This window comes from Myxocyprinus asiaticus, chromosome 50 (genome assembly GCF_019703515.2).
Source record: "Myxocyprinus asiaticus isolate MX2 ecotype Aquarium Trade chromosome 50, UBuf_Myxa_2, whole genome shotgun sequence".
NCBI classification, from domain to species: Eukaryota; Metazoa; Chordata; class Actinopteri; order Cypriniformes; family Catostomidae; genus Myxocyprinus; species Myxocyprinus asiaticus.
Genome location: NC_059393.1, coordinates 12,830,048 through 12,855,250, shown reverse-complemented (window position 1 = coordinate 12,855,250; position 25,203 = coordinate 12,830,048). Strand labels below are relative to the sequence as shown.

The window sequence follows — 25,203 nt, the reverse complement described above, 5'->3', positions numbered from 1 at the left end:
GAGTTGATCCAAGGTGTACACAGACAGCAAAACTTCAGAGGCGCATTATGATACAACTTGAATGGAACCGTATTTAATGCTACCAAAATGTCAAAAAAACGGTTTGTTTCATGAATCAAACTACTTGTTTATTATTTTAAAAAAAATGTAGAATATTTTTTAGAAACTAAGACATTTTCTCTGCATACACAATTGATGTAGAACATTGCTCAGAGCCACTGATCCAGAGTCAGCTTTTCTCATCCCATTCTCCCAGTTACAGGGAGCTGTAACACGGAGCAGTTCGGCTGCATAAGTCAGTGAATTGAGTGAGTATTTCACCCTGTGTATCATGTCGTGGCCAGTGGAAGACTACTCTTATAATCCCTCTGCCTAAACGCGTTTACTAATTTCTTTAATGCAGTGTGTATTAACACATGAATCAATCGTGTTTCACTCAACCGAACACTGACCTCATATTACGCTAAAACGCGCAATTATCCCAGCTTGTATAGCTAATGCGCGTTAGTGAGTTGATTGACAGGTGATGTCTGTATCTAAAAGGTGATTGGCTCTTTTTCCTGCAAGGTGGGACTTCCTTACTACATCCATTGTCTGTTGGGTGCTACAGCTTTTTGGTGGGGCGTTCCAGTTCCTCCCATTCATTTAAATAGAAGTGACTCGTCTCTATCTGCTAAATAGTCTCTGGCCTCACACTCTATAGAGCTACAATGCCAAAAAGTTTGCACACTTTTACTCCTGATTTCTCGCAATACAGGGAAAGTAGAGGTGTACAAAAGCAACACGTTACTTGATTGAAAAAGTAACTTCGATATTATGGTCTAAAGTAAAAAATATTGGGTTACTTTACTCGTTACTCGAAAAAGTAATCTGATTACGTAACACGTGTTACCCCCAACACTGCTGATGGTATCAAAGCCATTAGGCGTTGACAATCTGAGTAAAAAATATGACTGTGTCGAGCTGGACCGCGGTTGCCATAGCAACAATAGGGTGCCTGATCCATTCCCTTGCCGTAGGTATCTAGCAAGGAGCTCTTCACGAGTCTCATCAAAGAGAGGCTCAGAAACATAAAAGGAGAGGGAGAGAGGAACTACAAAATATCCTGACTACCTTTTAACGCAACCTTCCAAGAACTTACGCACAACATGTATGTCAGATTAATGCTACATTTGAACAACCTATCAAAGGCCCATGATCTATTAAACTATGCTAGTAATTTAATTATCTTCTGATCAGCCAGTAGAGCGCAACAGTTTGGCTAAAGATGTAAAAATCCCATTCATTTTTTCCATAGACACATTTACATTTAACACAGCCTGGTCTCGTGAAATTTTAGTGAACGTGACAACATTTTTGCAATTAAAAATTTACGTGCTATATATTATGTTTGGCTGCAGTTTTCCAGTGAAATGTCCAGCTGGGGGCGCCAAAAGAGAGTAAAATGGTGCCGTATTCAGATGCAGTTTTAAGGTGAATTTTAGATTAAATTTATTTTTAAACATACCTCTCTAACTTAAAACTTTTGCCTGAACCTAACCAATAGTGTTTTAAAATATAAAGTAAATGTTAAAAAAGACATCCTTACCTCATCAATACCTAAATCTAACCATAAGTGTTTTAAAATGCAGAAGCGAAATGAAAAATCACATTTTCTGAAGCAACTACATCATTTCCTGCCGCTTCTATGACTCGTAATGTCACGTGTCAGCTTGAGATAATGGCAGGACTTGAACCGCGGCCCTCCAACTCTAAGTCCAACATCCTATCAGGTGAGCTACCGTGTAAGCTATCCATGTTAGAATAAGTGTATATGTAATAAATATGAAGGTGTCTGTAATAAAAGCATTAAAATGTATCGTTTTTCAAAAGATGTTATAGAGTAAAAGTGTGTCGATATCATAATATAGCAGGTTCTGAGAAAAATACGAGAGAAAAACACGCATTTATAAAGTCATTATCAGCCATATTTGAGTGAAAGTGAATAAAACACAGTTGTTGTAGTGCCTCTAGTGTTGACTTCACCTTGAAACTGCAGGGAATTGTACCCGGAGACACGTATAACAAGTTTTGCAAAAATGTATATAGAGTCATGTTTTCACTATGAGAGCAGGTTGTTTTAACAATACTTACAAACCTTTAAAGACAGACCTAATGTGAGCACCAAGGTTGTTAATCGATGGTACATGCTTCTGCTGAGGCTATCAGTCCAAATTATTTTAACTTCTTTTTTAAATGGTTTAATAATGGATTTTCTGTTTAAGAACTACGCTACCCATATTGAAGAGGAAAGAACACAAATGGAGATTTTTAAAAGAATATCTCAGCTTTGTAGGTCCATTCAGTGCAAGTGAATGGGTGCCAAAATGTTGATGCTCCAAAAAGCACATAAAGGCATCATTAAGTAACCCATAAGACTACAGTGGTTAAATCCATACCTTATGAAGTGATGTTATAAGTGTGGGTGAGAAACAGAGCTAAATTTAAGTCAATTTTTTGCTATAAATTCTTCTCTATGCCCAGTAGGGAGCGATATGCACGAAATCATGTTTCACCTTGTAATCGTGCATCACCAAAAACACAAAGTGAAGAATGTGAAAGTGAAAGTTAAAGTGGAGATTGACTGAGCAGGGAGGAGAATTTATAGAAAAAAGGATCTTGATATTGATCTGTTTCTCACCAACACCTATCAAATTGCTTCTGGAGATATATGATTACTTTAATGCTGATTTATGTGATTTTTGGAGCTTCAAAATTTTGGCACGCATTGTATGGACCTACAGAGCTGAAATATTCTTCTAAAAATCTTATTTTAAGTTCAGCAGATGAAAGAAAGTCTGAGTAAATAATGAGAGAACTTTCATTTTTGGGTGAACTATCCCTTTAAGTACAGACTGTGTAGTCTTGTACCTTTGTCTTTTTTTCCCAATTTTCAAATATTGTTGATTTCTAATCACAGTCTGTAATGTTGTGATTCATCTCAGAGCTGGTTGGTTTGATTCATGGCTTGATTCAACTCTTTTTTTTTTTTTTTTTATATATATCCCCTTTTTCTCCCAATTTGGAATGCCCAATTTCCACTACTTAGTAGCCCTCGTGGTGGCGCGGTTACTCACCTCAGTCCGGGTGGTGGAGGACAAGTCTCAGTTGCCTCCGCTTCTGAGACCGTCCATCCGTGCATCTTATCATGTGGTTCGTTGTGCATGACACCGCGGAGACTCACAGCATGTGGAGGCTCATGCTACTCTCCGCGATCCACGCACAACTTACCACGCGCCCCATTGAGAGCGAGAACCCTTTAATCGTGACCACGAGGAGGTTACCCCATGTGACTCTACCCTCCCTAGCCACCGGGCCAATTTGGTTGCTTAGGAGACCTAACTGGAGTCACTCAGCACATCCTTCAAACCTGCGACTTTCAAACCTGCGAATACTTGCTGAGCTACCAGGCCACCCCCCCCCCCCCCCTTAGTCCACATAATTCTTTTATTACAAAACATCAAGAAATTTTAATTTCTCATGAAAGCCTTTGTCATATGATGACTTTACAAGCATCTAAACCTGCTTTAGTGTCCTCGTAGTCAACACCCATAACATTTAGATAGGATTGAGTGTATTATAGGGTCAAAAGAAAGGAAAATCAGAACATATACTAAGAAAAACTAATTTTTTATTGGCTTATTTTTCTGTTTGGATCATATAACCAATAAGCTATCTAAGAATGCATTCAATAGATATGTACAGAACACAGTGCTTCGCGCCATTAAATGCACTCTGTATCCGGCCAATACATTATCTCAAGTCTTTCCCAACTGACCAAAATGGTTCAATAGAGAAGCTTTTATGGACTTTAAACTGACCACACTCAATTAATTCAAATGTATTCATTTTAACTAGCCTGACAACATCATATATATTTGACAATACCTGTGTTTTTCAATATTTTAAAGAACGGTTTCATCATCTCTTAATCACTGCTATTGTGGTTTCAAATCTATTGATTTAATCATTATTTATTTGAATGGAGATATGTATAGCCTTTTATCTGTTGTACTGTCATCTGTTCTAAGGTTACACCACAAAACAAGTAAAAAAATAAATAAAAGCCAATAACACCCTGAAGGCATGTCAATCAACCAACTGCACATCATCATATCTTTATCCTGGACTTCAGTTTCTAATTTTCTAAAGTTTAAGGTCACTTTAAATCAAAGAAGCTACACAATAACCATTCTGACAGCAAAACCAAAAGCTTTCATTTGTGTTTCATATGGGCATGAAGACCTGACTGTGCATTCTAATGAGGGGGGTGTAAAGGCAACCAGATGGCCTGTGGTCACATTAGTTAACCAATCACAATGGGATGATAAAACTGCACCTCAGAAGAGAAAACAACCAAAGCCTACAGCTCAGTGACTAGCTATAGAAAGAGGAATATTCCGGGTTTAATACAAGTTAAGCTCAATCGACAGCATTTGTGGCATAATGTTGATTACCACAAAAAATTATTTTGACTCGTTCCTCCTTTTCTTTAAAAAAAGTTATAATCTGAGTTACAGTAGATACAATGAAAGTGAATGGGGGCCAATCTGCAAATGTTAAAATACTCACTGTTTCAGAAGTATAGCCACAAGACATAAACAATATGTGTGTTAATATGATTTCAGTGTGATAAAATCACTTACAAACCTTTTCTGTGTAAAGTTATAGCCCATTTTACAATGTTGCTGCCTTGACAACGTAACGCCGTAAACCCTAAAACGACGATGTAAACAACTTTACGGCTCAAATAATACACACGTTTCAACAGGAGAATTAATGCAAGTGCTTTTATAAAATTATAAGCATCACATTTCTACCTTTAAACCCTCCAAAAATTGGCCCCATTCACTTTAATTGTAAGTGCCTCACTGTAACCTCGATTTTTGCTTCTTCTTTTTTTTTAAAAAAAGGAGGGACGAGTCGAAATTATTTTTGTAGTAATCAACATTATGCCACAAATGCTGTAGATTGAGTTTAACTTGTATTAAACCGGGAATATTCCTTTAATGATTACCATATTGATATACTATGGTATTTACATGGTACTCAAAGGTGCATCAAAAATACCATGGTATAACTTGTCCAAAAACCACAGTACTACCATGGTACCTTTGAGTTAGAGTAAGGTTTATATAAAAAAATACAAAAAGAACTGAACACTACTAATAGGTTATATGCACTTTATATGGGTACACAATTTCAACTAAAAAACTAAAGGTAATTAATAATTAATTGGTATTTACATAGTACATGGCACACTGTACAAATTTTAACCTAAAAATGTGCCTCACATGATAACATCAAAATTAACTGGTTTGAATGAAGTCAAAAATATAATTTAAAGGGGTAGTTCATCCAAAAATGAAAATTCTCTCATCGTTTACTCACCCTCATGAAATCCCAGATGTGTGTGACTTTCTTTCTTCTGCAGAACACAAATGAAGATTTTTAGAAGAATATTTCAGCTCTGTAGGTCCATACAATTCAAGCGAATGGTGACCAGACATTTGCAGCTCCAAAAACCACACAAAGGCAGCATAAAAGTAATCCATACGACTCCAGTGGTTTAATCCATGTCTTCAGAAGTGATATGATAGGTGTGGGTGAGAAACAGATCAATATTTCAGTCATTTTTTACTAAAAAAAAAAAAAAAAAAAAAAAAAACTAAATTTTCACATTCTTCTTTTGTTTTTTGGCGATTCAAATTCTTTGTGCATATCACCACTTACTCGTCGGGACTGATCAAAAATGGAGATTTATAGTAAAAAAAATGACTTAAATATTGATCTGTTTCTCACCCACACCTATCATATCACTTCTGAAGACATGGATTAAACCACTGGAGTCGTATGGATTACTTTTATGCTGCCTTTGTGTGCTTTTCAGAGCTTTAAAGTTTTGACCACTGTTCATTTGTATTGTATGGACCTACACAACGGAGATATTCTTCTAAAAATATTAATTTGTGTTCTGCAGAAGAAAGTCATACACATCTGGGATGGTATGAGGGCGAGTAAATGATGAGGGAATTTTTCAGTTTTGTATGTTACCACTTTTTAGTGCAGTATTTCATTATCAAAACTTCATATTAGTAATTATTTGCGGAGAATCTTGTAATTACAGATTGCTCGTGTAATCTATACTTGTAACAGAAAACGTGTAGCATAAAATTATTTTCACATCTAATATCGCTTTATTTCGCATTTGATATCAAAATAATTCAAAACATTTAAACTGCAATCAAATCAAGAGACAAAGATGATGATGTTAGAGACAGAGAAAGACGCCACCTACCTGCACCAAAGGCTTTGGCCACCAGCCATGTGAGACTAGCTCTGATTTTAGCTCTGTTTACATCATAATGATCGAAGGACTTGATGGCAGGAACAATGAAAGTCTTTTTCGGGTCCCTGGAGTCAGTCAGATCGCCCATATTCACGGCTGATGTGTCACATCCACTGCTCACGGGCTCAACGATGACATCTCTCCGAAGGAATTCAATGCATCAAATCTGACTTTTTGCCTCCCTTTGTTCACATCTACCAGCTTCTGTAACATGCATATGCCAGAAAACTGCTAAAAGGCTCGGTTGCGTTAAACATGGGCTTATTTGCAAATCAATTTCGAGCCGATCCGATAATAAAATTGGGGGTCTGCCCACAGACATTCATCCATTCTGGTACCCCATTTGATTTTCTCCGTAATAACCCCACACGTCCTGATTCAGAAGAGACAGACGAGGTGTTTCTCATTAAAAAGTCTTTGTCTTCTTTAGGATCTCGCCATGCTCTGCCCACATATTCCCATCGGGATGTGTACGGTTATTCTCCGTCCTCTATTGATCCAGAGCTCTGCGGTCTCCTGCAGCAGTGAGTACAACCGACCGATCTGCGCATGCGCGGTCCGCCCAATACACCAACGATCCAAAACTGGGCAGAAATTGGGACTGAGGGGTAGAATTTAGAAATTAGACCTGTTGAGAATTCATCACCTAAAATTTGGTTATGCCTAAAAAATATAAAGAAAAAAGATACATGCACATGCACACTTCGGGGCCGTTTACAACGGACTCGTTTTTGCGTCCGTCTTCTGTTTCTCTATTGTTTTTCCATGCAACCACGTTGTCTTTGACTGTTGCGCCGCGTCTCGCGCAGGAGATCCGCGTTTTTTAGACGCTGTGTGAAGTTATAAAGAACTTAATTTTTTTTATTAGACTTTTTTTTTTTTAAGTATTTGTTGGCTGCGTCTAGTATTTTTAGCGCAAGAACGTGTTCAGTGTAAACGGCCCCTTGCACATATAGGCCTACATAAAAAACAGAACTCACTTTTTTTTTTTTAAATCGTGATGTTAATAGATAATTAATATTTACTACATATTATTAACAGAAATAATATGGATCAGATAAAACAAATATGCATAGTCAAATGGATAGTTCACCCAAAAACTAAAATTCTCTCATCATTTACTTACCCACACCGATCATATCACTCCTGAAGACATGGATTTTACCACTGGAGTCGTATGGATTGCTTTTATGCTGCCTTTATGTCCTTTTTGGAGCTTCAAAGTTCTGGTCACCATTCACTTGCATTTAATGAACCAACAGAGCTGAAATATTCTTGTAAAAGAATGTAGAAGAAAGAAAAGTCATACACATCTGAGATGGCATGAGGGTGAAAATTCCCACAACTAAATTACCCAGCATTACTGCGCATATGCGACCCCTTTTAGGAGTAAAATAGGAACTGGTGAAAATTTGTATGACAAAATTAAGTCTTAATATAATTGAATAGTTGTGATTGATATTTGTAATATAATATTAAAAGATATGATACGTAAAATGCTATTGTAGCCTATTTCATACTGTACATTCACATACACACTAAGAAGCTGCTCACACCGAGTGTTTTTGCATCCATCTGTAAACATGCTGTTTTTCAAACATACTAGACGGACGTCTTTGATGTGCTGCATCTGGTTGAACTTTCAGCACCACCTGCAAGAGCACCACATTTTTTAGATGCTGTGTCCAGTTAAAAAGAACTGAAAGACATTCAATATGTGTTGAAATACCAGCGTTCGACTATATTTGTTGCACTGTATCTATTTTTCTTTTTTCATTTTTTTTTTAGCGCAAGAACACGTTCTGTGTGAAAAATAATAATGGTGATCCTGTTAAATTAATTATTAACAGAAATAATTAAGTAACGGAGTCCTTAAAATCTACAATATCCAGCATAACTGCACATGCGCGGGCTGCTGTTAGGATTAAAATTGGACTTGAAGACATTTTGTAAAATAAAATAAGGTAGAGTACTAGTGATTGACATTTGTAATTTATCATAAACAGATATTATACGTAAAATGCTATAGTACAGCATTAAACGACAAAACGAAGTATGCTCTGTTTTGCAAGATAACGTGGTAAAAACATATTTGACGACACTTTTAGTCCCAGGTTGAACACAGCAAGAAGGTTCCTAAAATGTTGCAAGGAGCAGTGCTGATGGGATAACAACTTCATAACATTGTTTCTGCAACGTTTTGACACTACGTGTTTATTACGTAAAAAAAAAAAAAAAAAAAAAAAAAAAAAAATGACATCTGTGGTATTAAGTACGTCAGATCACGACCTTTGACCCTGTGGTACAGCGCTTTAAAGTTAGCCTGGAAGATAACTGTGTTTTTTGTAAAATTGCCCCTGAGCCTAAAGTAAAAGTCTTTTGGAGAGAGTAAAAAAAAAAAAATAATAATTTCCAACCAAGGTCGTAGCCAGGAAATTACTTCTGGGTGGCCTCAATAAAAATTGAGACCACATTTTTTTATTTATTTATTTTTTTTTTTACAAATATTTCTTAACAACAGTGAAGCGGCACATTCAAACAGTTCGTTCACACTTTCAGAAATCAGAATTTATGTATTTTTAAAACTATTTTATAAATATATATTTGAAGTCAAAGAATAATCTCTAATATTCAGGGTGGGCCTGGGTCTACTTTGGGTGGCCCACCCCAGCCCACCCTTGACTACATCATTGTTTCCAACAAGAAGCCAAGACTGTTTTTAATTTTGAAGAAACAAAAACTACAATACCCAGCGTAAAAGTGCTTCCATGACGTCACATTTACGCGACCGCTTGAATGCACCGTCAACAGATCTCGATATCTCTGAAATATGTAACTTAAAGCGGCTTTACACGATAAATCAACCACATCCACTTTTATTTATGCATGCTAGTTATGTTCTGTAACTATCGGATTGCTCCCGTGTGCTGAATTTGGTCGGGAGATGTTTATGCCAAGATCATTGAAGCTCAAGAGAGCTCCCGAGCCCCAACAGCAGAACCCCAAGAGAAGCAAAGTGAGATCAGCAGACACTGTTTCTACATCTCCGATCACTGATGAGATCTGTCCTCCAGATGAGACTGAGAGTAAACCAGAAGATCTGAACATATGCACCTCTACATCACAAAAAGATGAGAGTGAAACAATAAAGGAACCCAATCAGATAGAGACCGAAGAATCAGATGAGGAAGAACCTGTGAAGTCCTTCAAGAAGAACCAGAGATGGCCTGAACCCGGAGAGCCTGTTTGTATCATGTGTGGTCGTTACGGAGAATACATCTGCGATAAAACTGACAATGATGTCTGCAGCCTGGAGTGTAAAGCCAGTCATCTGGCTAAAACGTGCATGGACTTTGGAGAGAAGGTCCATTCTAAAGATCTGCAGGAGGGTTCAGAGATCTCCAATGCTTCAGACAGTAGCAGCACTGGTCCACATGAGCTGGGTTACTCCTACAAGGAGGATCCTTTCATATCTGAATTGACAGATGAACAGATTGAGAGAGTTAAAACAGAGTTGGCTATTGTGACACGTGGCCAGGAGGTCTGTAGACCCATTATAGAGTTTGAGCACTGTAACTTTCCTTCAGCACTTAAGGTGAATCTGAAGAAGGCTGGTTATGAGGCACCGACTCCCATTCAGATGCAGATGGTTCCTGTTGGTTTAACTGGGAGAGATGTGATTGCCACTGCAGATACAGGTTCAGGAAAAACGGTTGCCTTCCTTCTTCCAGTGGTTGTTTGTGCCCTCGTGGTAAATATTATGCTTGATTAACATTTTAAAGGAATAGTTCACCCAAAAATGAGAATTCTCTCATAATTTACTCACTTTCATGCCATCCCAGAAGTGTATGACTTTTTTTCTTCTGCTGTACACAAATTAAGATTTTCAGAAGAATATTCAAGTGAATGGTGGCCAGAACTTTGAAGATCTAAAAAGCACATAAAGGCAGCATGAAAGTAATCAATAAGACTCCGGTGGATAAATCCATATCTTCAGAAGCAATATGATTAGTGTGGGTAAGAAACAGATCAATATTTAAGTATTTTTTTACTATAAATCTCCACCTTTGACCAACCCCGACCAATAGGTGGCGATATGCACAAAGAATGTGAAAGTGAAAGTGGAGATTTATAGTAAAAACGGACTTAAATATTGTTGTTTGTCAACCACATTTACCATATCGTTTCTGAAGACATGGATTTATCCAAAGTGATAAACAGAAATATTATTTTATTATGAGTAACTCCAATTCTAAGCAGCACACTTCTATATAGTATACTTCTATAGTCAATACTTTTGTTTTCTATTAATTAGTATACAATGAGAAATCACTCGAGGATTTCATATAACCTAACAAGTGCATTCAACGTGAGAGTGCCTTCTATTTAGTCAGTTACATCAGTCCTGCAAATAAGGTATTCAAAATAAGTCAGTCATTTAATCTAGGCTTTGTTTTGTGGCTCAGTACCGGCAGGTCACCATGTTCACTTTTGCAAACTCTTTTAGGTAACAGCTGTTACCCTAGATAGAGTCCTCTTCTGTGCACTACTGGTAAGAGTAATTCATAAGTGCAGATCTATTTTTAACTGTTCTGTAATCCCAGTGCACTTCCTCTGAAAAGTTTACAATGAGAATGCTTAGTTCAGATAAGGGCAGTTTAGCAAACAGAGCCCTAGTATGAGATGTACATAATATAGCTGAAAGATCACATCAAATTTCATAGATCTTTTGAATTTTAGCTACAAACAATAGCCTTATTTCTCTCTATTAAGTTTATTTTTGTTTATTTTGTGGAGGACCAAACTTGCAAATAAAGAAAAAAGAAATAATTTAATATATATTTTTAATATATATATATATATATATATATATATATATATATATATATATATATATATATATATTTAGGCATGGCTAAAACATTGTAGCACAGTAGAAGAAATTTGGTGTTTATTAACTATAATGTGAGATTTGCAGTGACACAAGATAAAACTTTGATTAAAAAAAGCAAAGTAAATTGTGTATTTTGTGTTTCAAATAACTTTATCAGGGGTTGCTTTGAAAATAATTATTTAAAGGTGCTGTAAGCGATTTTAGCGTTTAGCGTGACTGAGCTGTTGAATTAGCCATGCCCCCTCATTTCAAAACCCCGCCTTCCAAAGATAATTTTGAGACCAAAACTGAGGAAAAGAGCAGCATTGTTTGTTCCTGTGGCTGTCAAATTCAACAGTGGCACAATAGCAGGGGCCTGGGTAGCTCAGCGAGTATTGATGCTGACTACCACCCCTGGAGTCGCGAGTTCGAATCCAGGGTGTGCAGAGTGACTCCAGCCAGGTCTCCTAAGCAACCAAATTGGCCCGGTTGCTAGGGAGGTTAGAGTCACATGGGGTGACCTCCTCGTGGTCGCTATTAGTGGTTCTCGCTCTCAATGGGGCGTGTGGTAAGTTGTGTGTGGATTGCGGAGAGTAGCATGAGCCTCTACATGCTGTGAGTCTCCACGTTGTCATGCACAACGAGCCACGTGATAAGATGCGCAGATTGACTGTCTCAGAAGTAGAGGCAACTGAGACTTGTCCTCCACCACCCGGATTGAGGTGTGTAACCTCGTCACCACGATAATTATTTAACACCTTCAATAATTATTTAATTATTATTATAGACATTAATCAATAAGTTAGTAATTTATAAATTTGGTTATTTATTTACTTATTATTATTTTTACATATTTGATTCTCCACAATATTTGAACATGCCACCAACAATTTACATGCATTTTAATTTCTTTCCAGACCCAAACTGCATCTCCGTCTTGTCCCACGTGTCTCATCCTGACCCCAACCAGAGAGCTGGCCATTCAGATAGAGAAGCAGACGAAAGAGCTGGTGATGGGTCTGCCGAACATGAGGACTGCTCTGCTGGTGGGTGGGATGCCTTTACCCCCTCAGCTGCATCGACTCAAGCAGATGATCAAGGTAAGTGATTAGGGAAGTGTTTGTTAGTAAAAAGCTTCATCAACCAACCACAACCATCCTTTTTTGTGCAACTTTGGCTCACTTTGAATTAATTGTGTGTGTCTGGTTCATGTGTCCATTAGATTGCAATAGCCACTCCAGGACGCCTCCTTGAGATTCTCAAACAGACCGCTGTACGGCTGGATGATGTCAGGGCTGTTGTGGTTGATGAGGTAAAATTGAGTTCAGTCCAATATATACCAGTTTCATTGTTTCCTATAAGAATGAACGTGTTTTATTATATCACATCCTGTATCTAAAAACACCATCAGGCAGATACCATGCTGAAGATGGGATTCCAGCAGCAGGTTCTGGAGATTTTGGAGCACATCCCCGAACACCATCAGACGCTGTTGACATCAGCCACCATTCCCACAGGAACGGAACAGCTAGCAGCTCGTCTAACCCATGCCGCTGTGGGCATTACCATTGGACAGAAGAACCAACCCTGCGCTAACGTCCGGCAGATAGTCGTCTGGGTGGAGGAGCCTTCAAAGAAAAAGAAACTTTTTGAGATTTTAAATGTAAGTATAGAAACTAGACTAAAACAGCCATTGTATACTTCGGTCTTCTGTGTGGCATGACAGCTCGCGTACACTGTGAATTTCTGAATTTCGCACTGAACACACTGAATTTTATCATTAGGACAGTACCCAGAAACTGTTCACGTGCACCAACCTAGTTTTTAGTCACATAGTAAGTGCTCGTTTTTAACGTATGCACCTGGCATTGACCATGTCTAGGAGTATCACAAAGCGAACGCAGTGTGCATGCGTTGATTGCATCTGGACGAGGACGTGGTCAAAAGAGTATACTTAAAAATATCTGAGCGTTCGTGTGTGAGATGGAATGGCATGTGGAACAACAAAGTCTTTGTTCAGACAGGCTGCAAATATATATATATATATATATATATATATATATATATATATATATATATATATATATATATATATATATTGACACACACATACAATGGCAGCCAAAATTTTGTAATTATGTACAACCCCAATTCCGAAAAAGTTGGGACAGTATGAAAAATGCTAATAAAAACAAAAATGAGTGATTTGTAAATTATAATCACCCTTTGCTATATTGATAGCACTACAACTACACATTATATGATGTCTTAACCTGTGAATTTCATTATTTTTTTTTTTTTTATGTACAGTAATTGCCTCACCTGTTTAACATTTCCTGTTTCACATGGCCTTATTTTAACTCGTCAAATTGTTATTAGTCTTAAATTGCCCCATCTCAACTTTTTTGGAGCATGTTGCAATCAACTGATTTGAAATTACTGTACATTTTCAAAAAAACAATGAAATTCACAAGGTAAGACATCATATAATGTTTAGTTGAAGTGCTTTTAATATAGCAAAGGGTGAATATAATTTACAAATCACTCCTTTTTGTTTTATTAGCATTTTTCATACTGTCCCAACTTCTTTGGAATTGGGATTGTACAGATTTTGCTCTTATGGAAAGAAATTGGTACTTTTATTCATCAAAGTGGCATTCAGCTGCTCAGTGTATAGTCAGGACATTAATAAAGTAAAAAAAATTACTATTTCAATTTGGAAAAAAATTTAACAAACTTAAACTACTTCAAAGAGTTCTCATCAAAAAATCCTCCACATGCAGCAATGACAGCTTGGCAGATCCTTGGCATTCTAGCTGTCATTTTGAGCAGATACTCAGGTGACATTTCGCCCCACACTTCCTGTAGCACTTGCCATAGATGTGGCTGTCTTGTCGGGCACTTCTCACACACCTTACAGTCTAGCTGATCCCACAAAAGCTCAATGGGGTTAAGATCCATAACACTCTTTTCCAATTATCTGTTGTCCAATGTCTGTTTCTTTGCCCACTCTAACCTTTTCTTTTTGTTTTTCTGTTTCAAAAGTGGCTTTTTCTTTGTAATTCTTCCCATAATGCCTGCACCCCTGAGTCTTCTCTTTACTGTTGTACATGAAACTGGTGTTGAGCGGGTAGAATTCAATGAAGCTGTCAGCTGAGGACATGTGAGGTGTCTATTTCTCAAACTAGAGACTCTGATGTACTTATCCTCTTGTTTAGTTGTACATCTGATCTTCAACATCTCTTTCTGTCCTTGTTAGATCCAGTTGTCCTTTGTCTTTGAAGACTGTAGTGTACACCTTTGTATGAAATCTTCAGTTTTTTTCTATTTCAAGCATTGTATAGCCTTCATTCCTCAAAACAATGATTGACTGATGAGTTTCTAGAGAAAGCTGTTTCTTTTTTGTCATTTTTGACCTAATATTGACCTTAAGACATGTCAGTCTATTGCATACTGTGGCAACTCAAAAACAAACACAAAGACAACGTTAAGCTTCATTTAACGAACCAAATATCTTTCAACTGTGTTTGATATATTGGCAAGTGATTTTTTTAGTACCAAATGATCAATTTAGCATGATTACTCAAGGATAAGGTGTTGGAGTGATGGCTGCTGGAAATGGGGCCTGTCTAGATTTGATCAAAAATTATTTTTTTCAAATAGTGATGGTGCTGTTTTTTACATCAGTAATGTCCTGACTATACTTTGTGATCAGTTGAATGCAACTTTGGTGAATTAAAGTGCCAATTTATTTCCGAAAAAGCAAAATCTGTACATTATTCCAAACATTTGACCGCCAGTGTGTGTATATATATATTTTGCCAATCTGACTCAGTTTACTTTTTTGTAGTCTGAACAGGAAAAAAACACAAGTCTGATTTTCACAAGCCGATCCAAACAGCCTTTGTTGGTGGTTTGAAATCCGATTAAAATCAGATTTTTGGTGAAGCATCCATTGCCCCATGCATGTTGAACCTAGGTTAAGTTTGCGTTGTTATTATGACAAGCATTTGAAACTAATTCAGTTTACGAATATGTAGAATTCAAATTTCAAAAAGTTTGAATTCATATTCAATGTTCAAAATTTGAATTTCGAACATTTAAAATTTGAATTGATAATTTTGATCATTTCAAACTATTTGAATCTGAGTTTTGAACTTTCCAAATTTAAACTTCAAACATTTCAGATTTTAATTTTCAACATTTCAAATTTGAATGTCGAACTTTTAGAATTTTGAACATTTTGAATGTCAAATATTTAGAATTAAAATTTCAGATTTGAATTTCCCCTGAAGTGTAAACAAAGCCTTAGTCAACATGGGGACATTTTTGCTGCTGTGACTTGCCCTCCTCTTAAGAGGAAATGGGTGTATCCTCTGAAATGGCTGTGACTCAGGAAAAGTAGCAATGACTCTTACCAGGGATAGAGAGCAGGAAATGGCTGGGTGCTCTTTTTAGAAGCATTTTAGGAATCACAACCATTAGAAAACAAAATGACTGTCCCCAAACATATTCTAACAGTTGTGAACTGATCCATCTTAAAATCTACATTTCTGGCGATTTTCCTTAAAATTATTGATTTATATGTACTCACAGGACCGAAAGCTCTACCAGCCACCTGTAGTTGTATTTGTAGACTGCAAGCTTGGAGCAGATCTTCTGTGTGAAGCTGTGCATAAGGTCATGGAATTAAATGCAGTCGCTATCCACTCAGACAAGACGCAATGGGAACGCAACAAGATTGTTAAGGTAGCGCAAAAAATTAGTTATTTCATAAGATAAGCGTTGTGTGTTATCTTCAAAAATCTTCAAAATTGTCTTGTTCTGCATTGCTGCCTTGTTTCAGGGTCTTCTTGAGGGCCAGTTTGAAGTGGTGATCAGTACTGGCATTCTCGGCAGAGGACTGGACCTGGTCAATGTTAAGCTGGTAGTGAACTTTGACATGCCAGCTAACATGGATGAATACGTTCATCAGGTATGACAGTTTTATAAAAAATGTACCCATTGATGATAAAGGTTTCTTCTAATTTTGATGATACGCTTTTCGAACTTGTGCTTTCAGATTGGTCGAGCAGGTAGATTGGGCCACAGAGGCACAGCCATCACCTTTATGAACAACAACAGTAAACGCTTGTTTTTGGACATTGTGAACAGAGTAAAACCCACCGGCTCCACACTGCCGCCACAACTCCTCAACTCCCCCCATCTGCATGAACAGCAGAGGAGAGCCAAACAGAGGAGCAATCATGGAGAACACATCATCGTAACCAAGAGCAACCTCATTGACATCATCAGGAGGCATGACAGAAGTTCGGCAAAGAAATCACAATGAAATATATTTATTACATAAATGAGGTTTTGTCATTGTTTTTGTAAATTGTATCTTCAATAAATGTCCCATATTACTGCCAGCTTGACAGTTCTTTTTCATTTCAAGTACTTGCACATAATAAACATGGTAATAGTTTTGTGCTTGTATTGGTGAATTTCCCAAAAAACGTGTGGATTACCTAAGAAAAATTAAGACAATATTTAGGGCCACAAGATTTTTTTTTTTTTTTTTTTTTTTGCATTGTGGCATTATTGTCATGACAATTAAGCACATTTTATACTCCAGCGGGTTTTTTTTTTTTTTTTTTTTTTTTGTGTGTGTGTGTGTAATTCTCATTATTCTTGATGATTTTCATTAAATACTTATTGTAATACAGATATGATTTTAAAAGAATTAAAATTAGCATACATTTATTTCAGTGCAGCGCATACATTTATTTCAGTGCAGCACATACAACCATGATGTTTAAATATTTTTTACAATTTAAATATAATTTTTTCTAATATTACAGTAATGAGAATGAGCCTTTTTGCATGGCAGGAAAATGTGGTGTTTAAAGTTGACTTTTTTTTTTTTGCATTGTGACATTATTGTCATGAAAATTAAGCATTTTATTCTCCAGTTGTTTGGATGTTTTGAGTTTGTTTGTAATTCTCATTCTTGATTTTTCTGTGAAATTCTCATTACTGTAGTACAATAATAAGTCTAATGTTTATTTTTTAAACAAATATAGATAAACAAATAAATTAAATTCAGTACAACAAATACTGCCATGCTACTACATACATGCTACTACATATATAGAATTTCTTGAAAAAAAAAAGTTAACAAATATTAAATTAACTATAAATATTAAAATTAATAAAACTAATTTTAACAATAATGAGAAGAAGCTTTTGGTGGCTGGAAATGTGCTTAATTTTCTTGAAAGTCCCAAAATTCGGGAAAAAAATCCTTAATGGTCTTAAAACAAGTTTAATGATTTTTTATGATGATAAATATAATTTATGGTTTCTTTCCAGTGTGCTTGTCAGTTTCGTGAGATTCCCTGGCTGGTTTCTGTCTCAAAACTCACATAGACACTGCCATCTGCTGTTAGATATGTGTTACTGCATGAGGCTCCCTAGACTCCTACGTCATCCCAATCTGACCAATCACAGCACGCCGACTGTTTTTGAATTAAAGCGGCAGTATGGCGGTGCGCATACAGTGAGTTTGTTGTTTTTATTGACACTTTGAGCTCGTCGCATTTTAATTAGGATGCCGTGTACAGCAAAATGAAAGAGGACAGAATAGCCGTCTATACTGATACGATACGAGCCTTCACTAAGGGATTTTACTGCACGCAGTTAGTTATATTTATGTTTACATTAATATGTTTATAAAAGAATTCAAATATTTTCTCCTCTGAGATTTTAATACATTTTTTTTAAATGACAAATCTAGTTTTTGGACTATTTAAATTATGGATGGAGAGATCACATCATCTTTCAACAAAACCAAAGAAATAAACAGGACTTATGTAATCTCTGCACTCAAATGTGAAGAAAACACATTAAAAACACCATCCTCTCGTGGCAGACTCACTCTTCAGAGGAAACCCAGCAGTAGAAATACTGCAAACAACCATGAAGATACCAAACAGGAGAACACAGAGAACCAAAGCACAGATAAACGTCTGACCCTCCAGCGCCGGGACAGAACAGGGTCCATGAACAGAACCAAAGTCCTGTCTGAACCCAATCCATCACCATGTGTCTCTACTGGGGTCAGGAGTTCAGCAAAGGAGATCCACAAAACCATAAACACACCTGGAAAAACACCATGGGGTGCTCAGAAATCAGGTTCTGAGAAGGAAGATGCCACCCAATATGGAGGTAAAACAGTATCAACACCAACAAGAAAAACCCAGTTTGAGAAATTGAGTGTCAAGAGAGATGTCTTCGAGAGGTTAGCTGGTAGGGATGCACCAACACCAGTGTCTATAAAGCACACAGGTGCTGGAAGACACAAACCACCACAGGGGAGTGCAGAAACTGGGAGGTCAACATGTGGAGCAGCAAGTGAGAAGGTGCAGATTGGTAGTTTAAATAGGCACATGACACCCACATCACATTCCACACAGGTGAGGAGACCTGCAACCCTAATGAGCTCCACACCTCATGGAGGAATGAGTGTTTCTAGGCCCACTGCAGGACAAACTGATGTTCCTGTTGAAGCTGCAAGCAGAACAAGTGCTGTGCAACCTAAAGAACTGAAGATGGAGAATAGTGCGGTCACTGTTGCAGTTCGAGTGCGACCTTTCAGTTCAAGGTGAGGAATGTATCTTTGTTCCATAATTGTTGTTAAGTAACTTTAGTAATTTATATTTGGGTCATTCCTGTTATGCAGTACCTTAACTGTTACTTTTGAAAAATCAATATGCTTGTGTAATTTAGAAAAGTTAATAATTTTTTTTTAAACTTTGAAATAAATGATTCCTCTATCTGTAATTTCATCAAACAGGATGGAATTTTTTTTTCAGAGTTAGACAAACCTCACAAAAACCTCAAATTCATAAAATCAATTGCTAATACTTATTTTGTGTTTGAGCTGTTGTTTTCTCACCAAATAGTATGTCACTTCCTGGAGGATGATGTTATACTGGTACTGGCTTTTGTTAGTTGGAGGGATATTACAAAAGACAAACAGGACAGAAAGTAATTTTGAGGACATGGGAAAAACCTTATATTTTCTTGGAAACAAAGTTTTATTTAAAACATTGCAATTAGAGAAAGGCACAAATGATTAAACGCATGCATTATATTTAAAAAAAAAAATTTTTTTTATCCCCTTTCCTCCCAATTCCCACTACTTAGCAGGTCCTCGTGGTGATGCGGTTACTCACCTCAATCCAGGTGGCGGAGGACAAGTCCCAGTTGCATCCGCTTCTGAGACTGTCAATCCGTGCATCTTATCACGTGGCTCGTTATGCATGACACTGCGGAGACTCACAGCATGTGGAGGCTCATGCTACTCTCCGCGATCCACGCACAACTTACCACATGCCCCATTGAGAGCGAGAACCCCTAATCGCAACCACGAGGAGGTTACCCCATGTGTCTCCACCCTCCCTAGCAACCGGGCCAATTTGGTTGCTTAGGAGACCTGACTGGAGTCACTCAGCACACCCTGGATTCAAACTCGTGACTCTACTGTTGGTAGTCAGCGTCAATACTCGCTGAGATACCCAGGCCCCAATATTTCTTAATAAATTGAAAGTTTTTAAAATTGGAAGTTAGTACATAGCAGCTGGCCACATCTGCTGAAACCAAAATTATTTAAAATTCAACCTTATTTTCACTTAGGCTAATTGTGGTAAAAGAAAATGCACTAATATGCTTTACATGTTGAGTTTATTATTTTATCCAGTATATTAAAACACATGATGGGGACACGACAATATACTGCATATATAATGTTCTTTTACATTGCGGTAATGAGAATTGGGGGGTAAAATGTACTTAAATGTCATGAAAATAATGTCACAATGTAAAAACTCTTAATGGCCCTAAAAAAAGTTTTCTAAATGCAAAATATAATTTATGATTGGTTTCTTTTTATTTATTTATTATAATTTCTTTATTTTACTTTTCCCATTGTTTTATCAATGATGATTCTCATTACCGGAACACAGTCATTTACTGTATTACAGTAAAAATAGATGCTGTGGTACAATGATTTAAAAAAATTAAAATCAATGAAAATGAAAGGCAGTACCAAGTGAGTACTACTACGATGTATAAATACTTAAAATGTAAATAATGTGGAATTTTTTCATGTTGCGGTAATAAGAACTATTTTGACCATTTCTTTTTTTAAATTTTTGACATTGCAGAATGAGAGTTGGGGAGTAAGATATGTGTAACTGTCATGAAAAAAGTGTCACAAATGTGAAAAATAAAATAAAAATCCTAATAGCACTAAAAAATTATCTTCATTTTCATTTTGTAGTAAAATAGGACCAGAATATTTTCTTGACAGGTTTCATAAGAATCACCTAACAGTGTATTCGCTTTTTGCTCTTTGCTCTTTTTCCCCCACAGGGAACAGAATGAGAAATCCCGTCAGGTGATCTTCATGGACAACCATGAAACTCTAGTGCAGCATCCAGACACTAAACAAAACTACACGTTTACCTTTGATTTCTCCTTTTGCTCTGTTGATGATTCGGATGCAAGTTTTGCCAGTCAGCAGGTGGTTTATGAAAAACTGGCTCGGCCCTTGCTTGAAAGGGCGTTTGACGGATTTAACACGTGTCTGTTTGCCTATGGACAAACGGGTTCTGGAAAGTCCTACACGTAAGTAATGCTTCTGTTCGAAACTGGAATCTTCATAAATGTGATTTAAAGGGATAGTTCACCCAAAAATGAAAATTCTCTCATTATTTACTCACCCTTTTGCCATCCCAGATGTATATGACTTTCTTCTACAGAGCACAAATGAAGAATTTTAGAAGAATATTTCAGCTCTCTAGGTCCATAAAATGCAAGTGAATGGTGTGAATCTACAAAAATCAAGTCAGCATAAAAGTAATTCAAACGACTCCACTGGTTTAATCTATGTCTTCCAAAGTGTTATGAAAGGTTTGGGTGAGAAACAGACCGATATTGAAGTCCTTTTTAATTATAAATCTCCACCTTTGACCAGTAGGTGACGATATGCACGAAGAATGTGAATCACCAAGAAACAAAAGAATGTGGAAGTGGCGATTTATAGTAAAAAAGGACTTAAATATTTATCTGTTTCTCACCCATACCTATTATATTACTTCTAAAGACATGGATTAAACCACTGGAGTCGTATGGATTACTTTTATGCTGACAAATGTGGTTTTTGGAGATTCAAAGTTTGGTCACCATTCACTTGCATTGAATGGACCAACATAATTGAGATATTCTTCTAAAATCTTCGTTTGTGTTCAGCAGAAATTCATATACATCTGGGATGACATGAGGGTGAGTAAATGATGAGAGAATCTTCATTTTTGGGTGAACTATTACTTTAAAAAGTGATTAAAATAGTGAATAAGACATTTTGACCTGCTATCACACTTAAAAGCCAGATATATATTCATATCAATTAAATATGTTATTTGTGAACTATGCAATTCTAAAACTCCAGAATTTCTAAAAACAAAAAGTTTCTAGATGTATTTAATTTATTTATTTGATTGTTTTCTAGTATGATGGGCTTTGGTGAAGAGGCTGGTGTTATACCCAGATTCTGCGAGGAACTTTTCACCAGATTGTCCAGTACCGAGACCAAAGAGGTTACTGCCGCAAACACTGATTTTTCAATTGCAGTTTTGTTTTTAATTTCAGCAATTTGTGAATGCATTAAAAGCATGGCCTGTTCAGCTTTAACAAATGCAAGTTTCTGGTGTGTTAAAGGTCTCTTGCCATCTGGAGATGAGCTATTTTGAGGTGTACAATGAGAAAATCCATGATTTGCTTGTGGCAAAGGATGAACAGAATCTAAAGAAAATGCCTGTAAGTACAATGCCAACCACATTAAATGCAAAATGTTTGTAGTTCCTTAATTATCCCTATTGATAGATCCGTGAATTCAATCCTTTTCATTTCCATGTTTTCTAGCTCCGTGTCAGAGAACATCCTGTCTATGGACCGTATGTTGCAGACCTGTCTACGTAAGTAAACGTTGTTTAATCGGACACCCGGATTCTGATGGTCATGGAAAAATATTGAAATTTGAATTCTGAAATTGTATTTTCCAGGCCTGGAAACATCATGAACATTTAAATGGGGAATATAATTGTTTTTTAGTTTTCTTTTTTTTTTCTTTTTTTTTTCGAGAAGTAAATTTGACTAATTTTACCCTTATGCCCTTTTGTAGGAATGTGGTCACCTCCTATGCAGATATTCAGGTAATGTGGCTTTGTGACCATTCACCGTATTTATAAATTCATTGTCATCTTTGGTTTTAGTTTAAGGAAATGCATGTTTTGTTTTGCATGCTTCTTCACAGACTTGGCTTGAACTCGGTAACAAACAGAGAGCCACAGCTGCCACCGGCATGAATGACAAAAGCTCCAGATCCCATTCTGTTTTCACTCTGGTCATGACGCAAACTAAAGTAAGACCACACCTCATTTAAATCATGCTTAAAATTAGATTTTACTTTTACTAGAACAAACAATTTAATGAGTTCCGTGTGTTTAAAAGGATATTGTTTTGCCATGCTATCCTGCATTTTGACCAAAGCATTTGACGATTAAATTCATATTATGGTGTTTGCACATGCACAGACAGAGTTTGTGGAGGAAGAGGAACATGATCACTGCATCACCAGCCGGATAAACCTGGTGGATTTGGCAGGAAGTGAGCGCTGTACCTCAGCCCACACCAGTGGCGACCGCCTCAGGGTAATCCACCATCCACCATCAAAAACAATACTCCAGGCTCAAGAATTGCATTTTGAATAAAAAATGAGCACATAATACATTGGGTACAATTATATTAATAATAATCAATTATCAGTTTCTGTAATTGATGCATTGCATTTATCAATGAATTTTATACACCTAGTATTATGTATTTTTTACAAAGTTAAAATATTTTCTCCTATCTCAACTTAATATGCAGAGACAATTATAAGTAGAGCATTTCTAGGTTGATTTACCCGAAAAGTGTAACACTATGGCTCTCATCAAATCAAAATATTGCTCTGTTTATTTAAGCATTCCAATTAGCCAGATATAGGGGCCTATTTTAAGATTTCATTTACATACAATACACCCACAGTTTGTGCACATACACCCACAGATAGTGCAAACACTCCCACACACGGCCACTAGCGCTTTGTGCTGGCACAAAAATTGGATAAGATGCAGTGCACGGTCACAAAAATAGAGCCCATAATATCACTGGCCCAACCAATGGCTTGAGTTCGGGGTGGGACTATCTGTTTGTTCAACCAATGGCAGACAGAGGTTGCGTTTGAGAAACCTGTTGGAAAGCAGTTGTTTTTAGTTTCGTTGCTAAAGCTAGTGGCGCAGAAATGACTCAACTGACCTTGTAAACATTTTTCCATAGTGTGTATTTATAAATTTTTTCAGGAAGGAGCAAGCATCAACAAGTCTCTGCTCACACTGGGAAAGGTGATCTCTTCACTCTCAGAACAGTCTCAGAGCAGAAAGAAAGTCTTCACTCCTTATAGAGATTCAGTGCTTACATGGTGAGAAAATTATTCAAATGTAAAGTAAAATATGGTAGAACCTACGAGATTTCTTTTTTACAAAAGGTCTCTTGATTGGTGCGACAGAATTCTTTCATCCCTCTCCTGTGTTCAGGTTACTAAAGGAGAGCCTTGGTGGCAACTCCAAGACTGCCATGATTGCCACACTAAGCCCTGCATCCAGTAACATGGACGAGAGTCTGAGCACTCTGCGTTATGCCCAGCAGGCCCGAATGATCATTAACATAGCCAAAGTCAACGAGGACACCAACGCCAAACTGATCCGAGGTCAGGCCTGTCATTTCCCTTCCTTTGTCACCTGATTTTGTGTTCAGCTGTATTACATCCCTCATTTACTCTGTCTGTTTAAATGTATGTTGTTGCATCAGCTGTCATAACCATGCACACTGCTGCACAGGGCCGGTACTAGGATGCGATCTTCGGTGGAACACTTGTATGTTTAAGGAGGCAACGTTGATCATTTTGCTGTTAGTCCGGCATGATGGGTGAAAGGTGCCATGCGTTGTTCCTGGCAGGTTACTCAGCCTTATAGGCTCCATATGGTTAGGATTAGGGTGGTGGCAGTGTTCAGACATCTGCTGCCACCCAGGAACAAACTGAGGCACCTTTGTACAATGGGCTCCGTCCGGGGGACAGAGTGCCCTTGATCGTATTGTTGTCAGTCAGGGTGGGGGCATCAGATGTTTCTGGGGGGTATCAATGTCCAAAGGGGGGCAGTATGCCCCCTGCCCCCCACTTACACCCGGGCATGCTGCTGCACCACACCTCCTCTCCCCTGGAGGACAGTAAATTTACAACAATTGTGGCTGGCCTTAGTGATTTCTGTTCTGAAAAACCACTGATAAGAATTACAATGTCAGTTTGTTGAAGTTGAATTGTTAAGAATATGTATGACATTATAACGTGTTGTATTTTGTGACTGTATTCTATGCAGAGCTGAAAGCAGAGGTAGAGAAGCTCCGTGCAGCTCAGATGAGTTCTCAAGGCATCGAGCCGGAGAAAATGATACTGTTTCAGCAAGAGATTGCATCCCTTAGGACTAAACTCTGTCAACAGGAGCGGGAAATGGCCGAGGCTCACAGGTGATTAGACATGAGCTACAAAACTATATTAAAGGCATTATAACAACACATTATTTGATGTTTTATCTTGTGAAATGTTATTTGAAAGTAGACGCTTATTTCAAATCAGATGATTGCAACATGCTCCATAAGTTGGGAGAGTACCACTGTGCAAGATCACCATTTCTTATAATAACACATATGAAGCGTTTGGGCACTGGAGACACAAGTTTATTAAATTTAGCAAGTGGAATTTTCCCCCATTCATCCATTATACAGGTGTTCAGCTGCA

General features: G+C 37.2%; 3 protein-coding genes across 3 annotated transcripts in view; 2 read left to right on the top strand and 1 right to left on the bottom strand.

Annotated features, from left to right (window-relative positions):
- Positions 1-7,876, bottom strand: part of LOC127439274 (calmodulin-regulated spectrin-associated protein 2-like) — a 65,688-nt gene extending 57,812 nt beyond the window's left edge. The window contains exons 1-2 of the mRNA XM_051695492.1: positions 7,515-7,876; positions 6,338-6,989 (exon numbers count right to left, since the gene is read on the bottom strand). Coding sequence (XP_051551452.1) covers positions 6,338-6,476 — 139 coding nt within the window. The 5' untranslated portion in view covers positions 6,477-6,989; positions 7,515-7,876. The remainder of the gene's footprint in view (positions 1-6,337; positions 6,990-7,514) is intronic.
- Positions 7,877-9,151: 1,275 nt separating this feature from the next.
- On the top strand, positions 9,152-16,670 carry LOC127439288 (probable ATP-dependent RNA helicase DDX59). The gene is made up of 7 exons (XM_051695525.1): positions 9,152-10,139; positions 12,179-12,361; positions 12,484-12,573; positions 12,673-12,924; positions 15,858-16,010; positions 16,108-16,236; positions 16,324-16,670. Exons 1-7 carry the CDS (start codon positions 9,333-9,335, stop codon positions 16,591-16,593), a joined length of 1,884 nt encoding a protein of 627 aa, XP_051551485.1. The 5' UTR covers positions 9,152-9,332; the 3' UTR covers positions 16,594-16,670.
- Positions 16,671-17,789: 1,119 nt separating this feature from the next.
- The window catches only part of LOC127439271 (kinesin-like protein KIF14), a 33,560-nt gene continuing 26,146 nt past the window's right edge, over positions 17,790-25,203 (top strand). Inside the window, exons 1-11 of the mRNA XM_051695485.1 lie at positions 17,790-18,906; positions 20,679-20,933; positions 21,817-21,904; positions 22,026-22,124; positions 22,230-22,282; positions 22,489-22,519; positions 22,621-22,728; positions 22,901-23,017; positions 23,711-23,829; positions 23,945-24,117; positions 24,785-24,932. Coding sequence (XP_051551445.1) covers positions 18,059-18,906; positions 20,679-20,933; positions 21,817-21,904; positions 22,026-22,124; positions 22,230-22,282; positions 22,489-22,519; positions 22,621-22,728; positions 22,901-23,017; positions 23,711-23,829; positions 23,945-24,117; positions 24,785-24,932 — 2,039 coding nt within the window. The 5' untranslated portion in view covers positions 17,790-18,058. The remainder of the gene's footprint in view (positions 18,907-20,678; positions 20,934-21,816; positions 21,905-22,025; positions 22,125-22,229; positions 22,283-22,488; positions 22,520-22,620; positions 22,729-22,900; positions 23,018-23,710; positions 23,830-23,944; positions 24,118-24,784; positions 24,933-25,203) is intronic.

What these genes read in the sequence shown, in the direction of transcription:
- LOC127439288 (XM_051695525.1), top strand. Translation starts at nt 9,333, where the DNA reads ATGTTTATGCCAAGATCATTGAAGCTCAAGAGAGCTCCCGAGCCCCAA. An exon ending in GACTCAAGCAGATGATCAAG is followed by an intron (nt 12,362 to 12,483) that starts GTAAGTGATTAG and finishes TGTGTCCATTAG; the next exon opens with ATTGCAATAGCCACTCCAGG. An exon ending in TGGATGAATACGTTCATCAG is followed by an intron (nt 16,237 to 16,323) that starts GTATGACAGTTT and finishes TTGTGCTTTCAG; the next exon opens with ATTGGTCGAGCAGGTAGATT.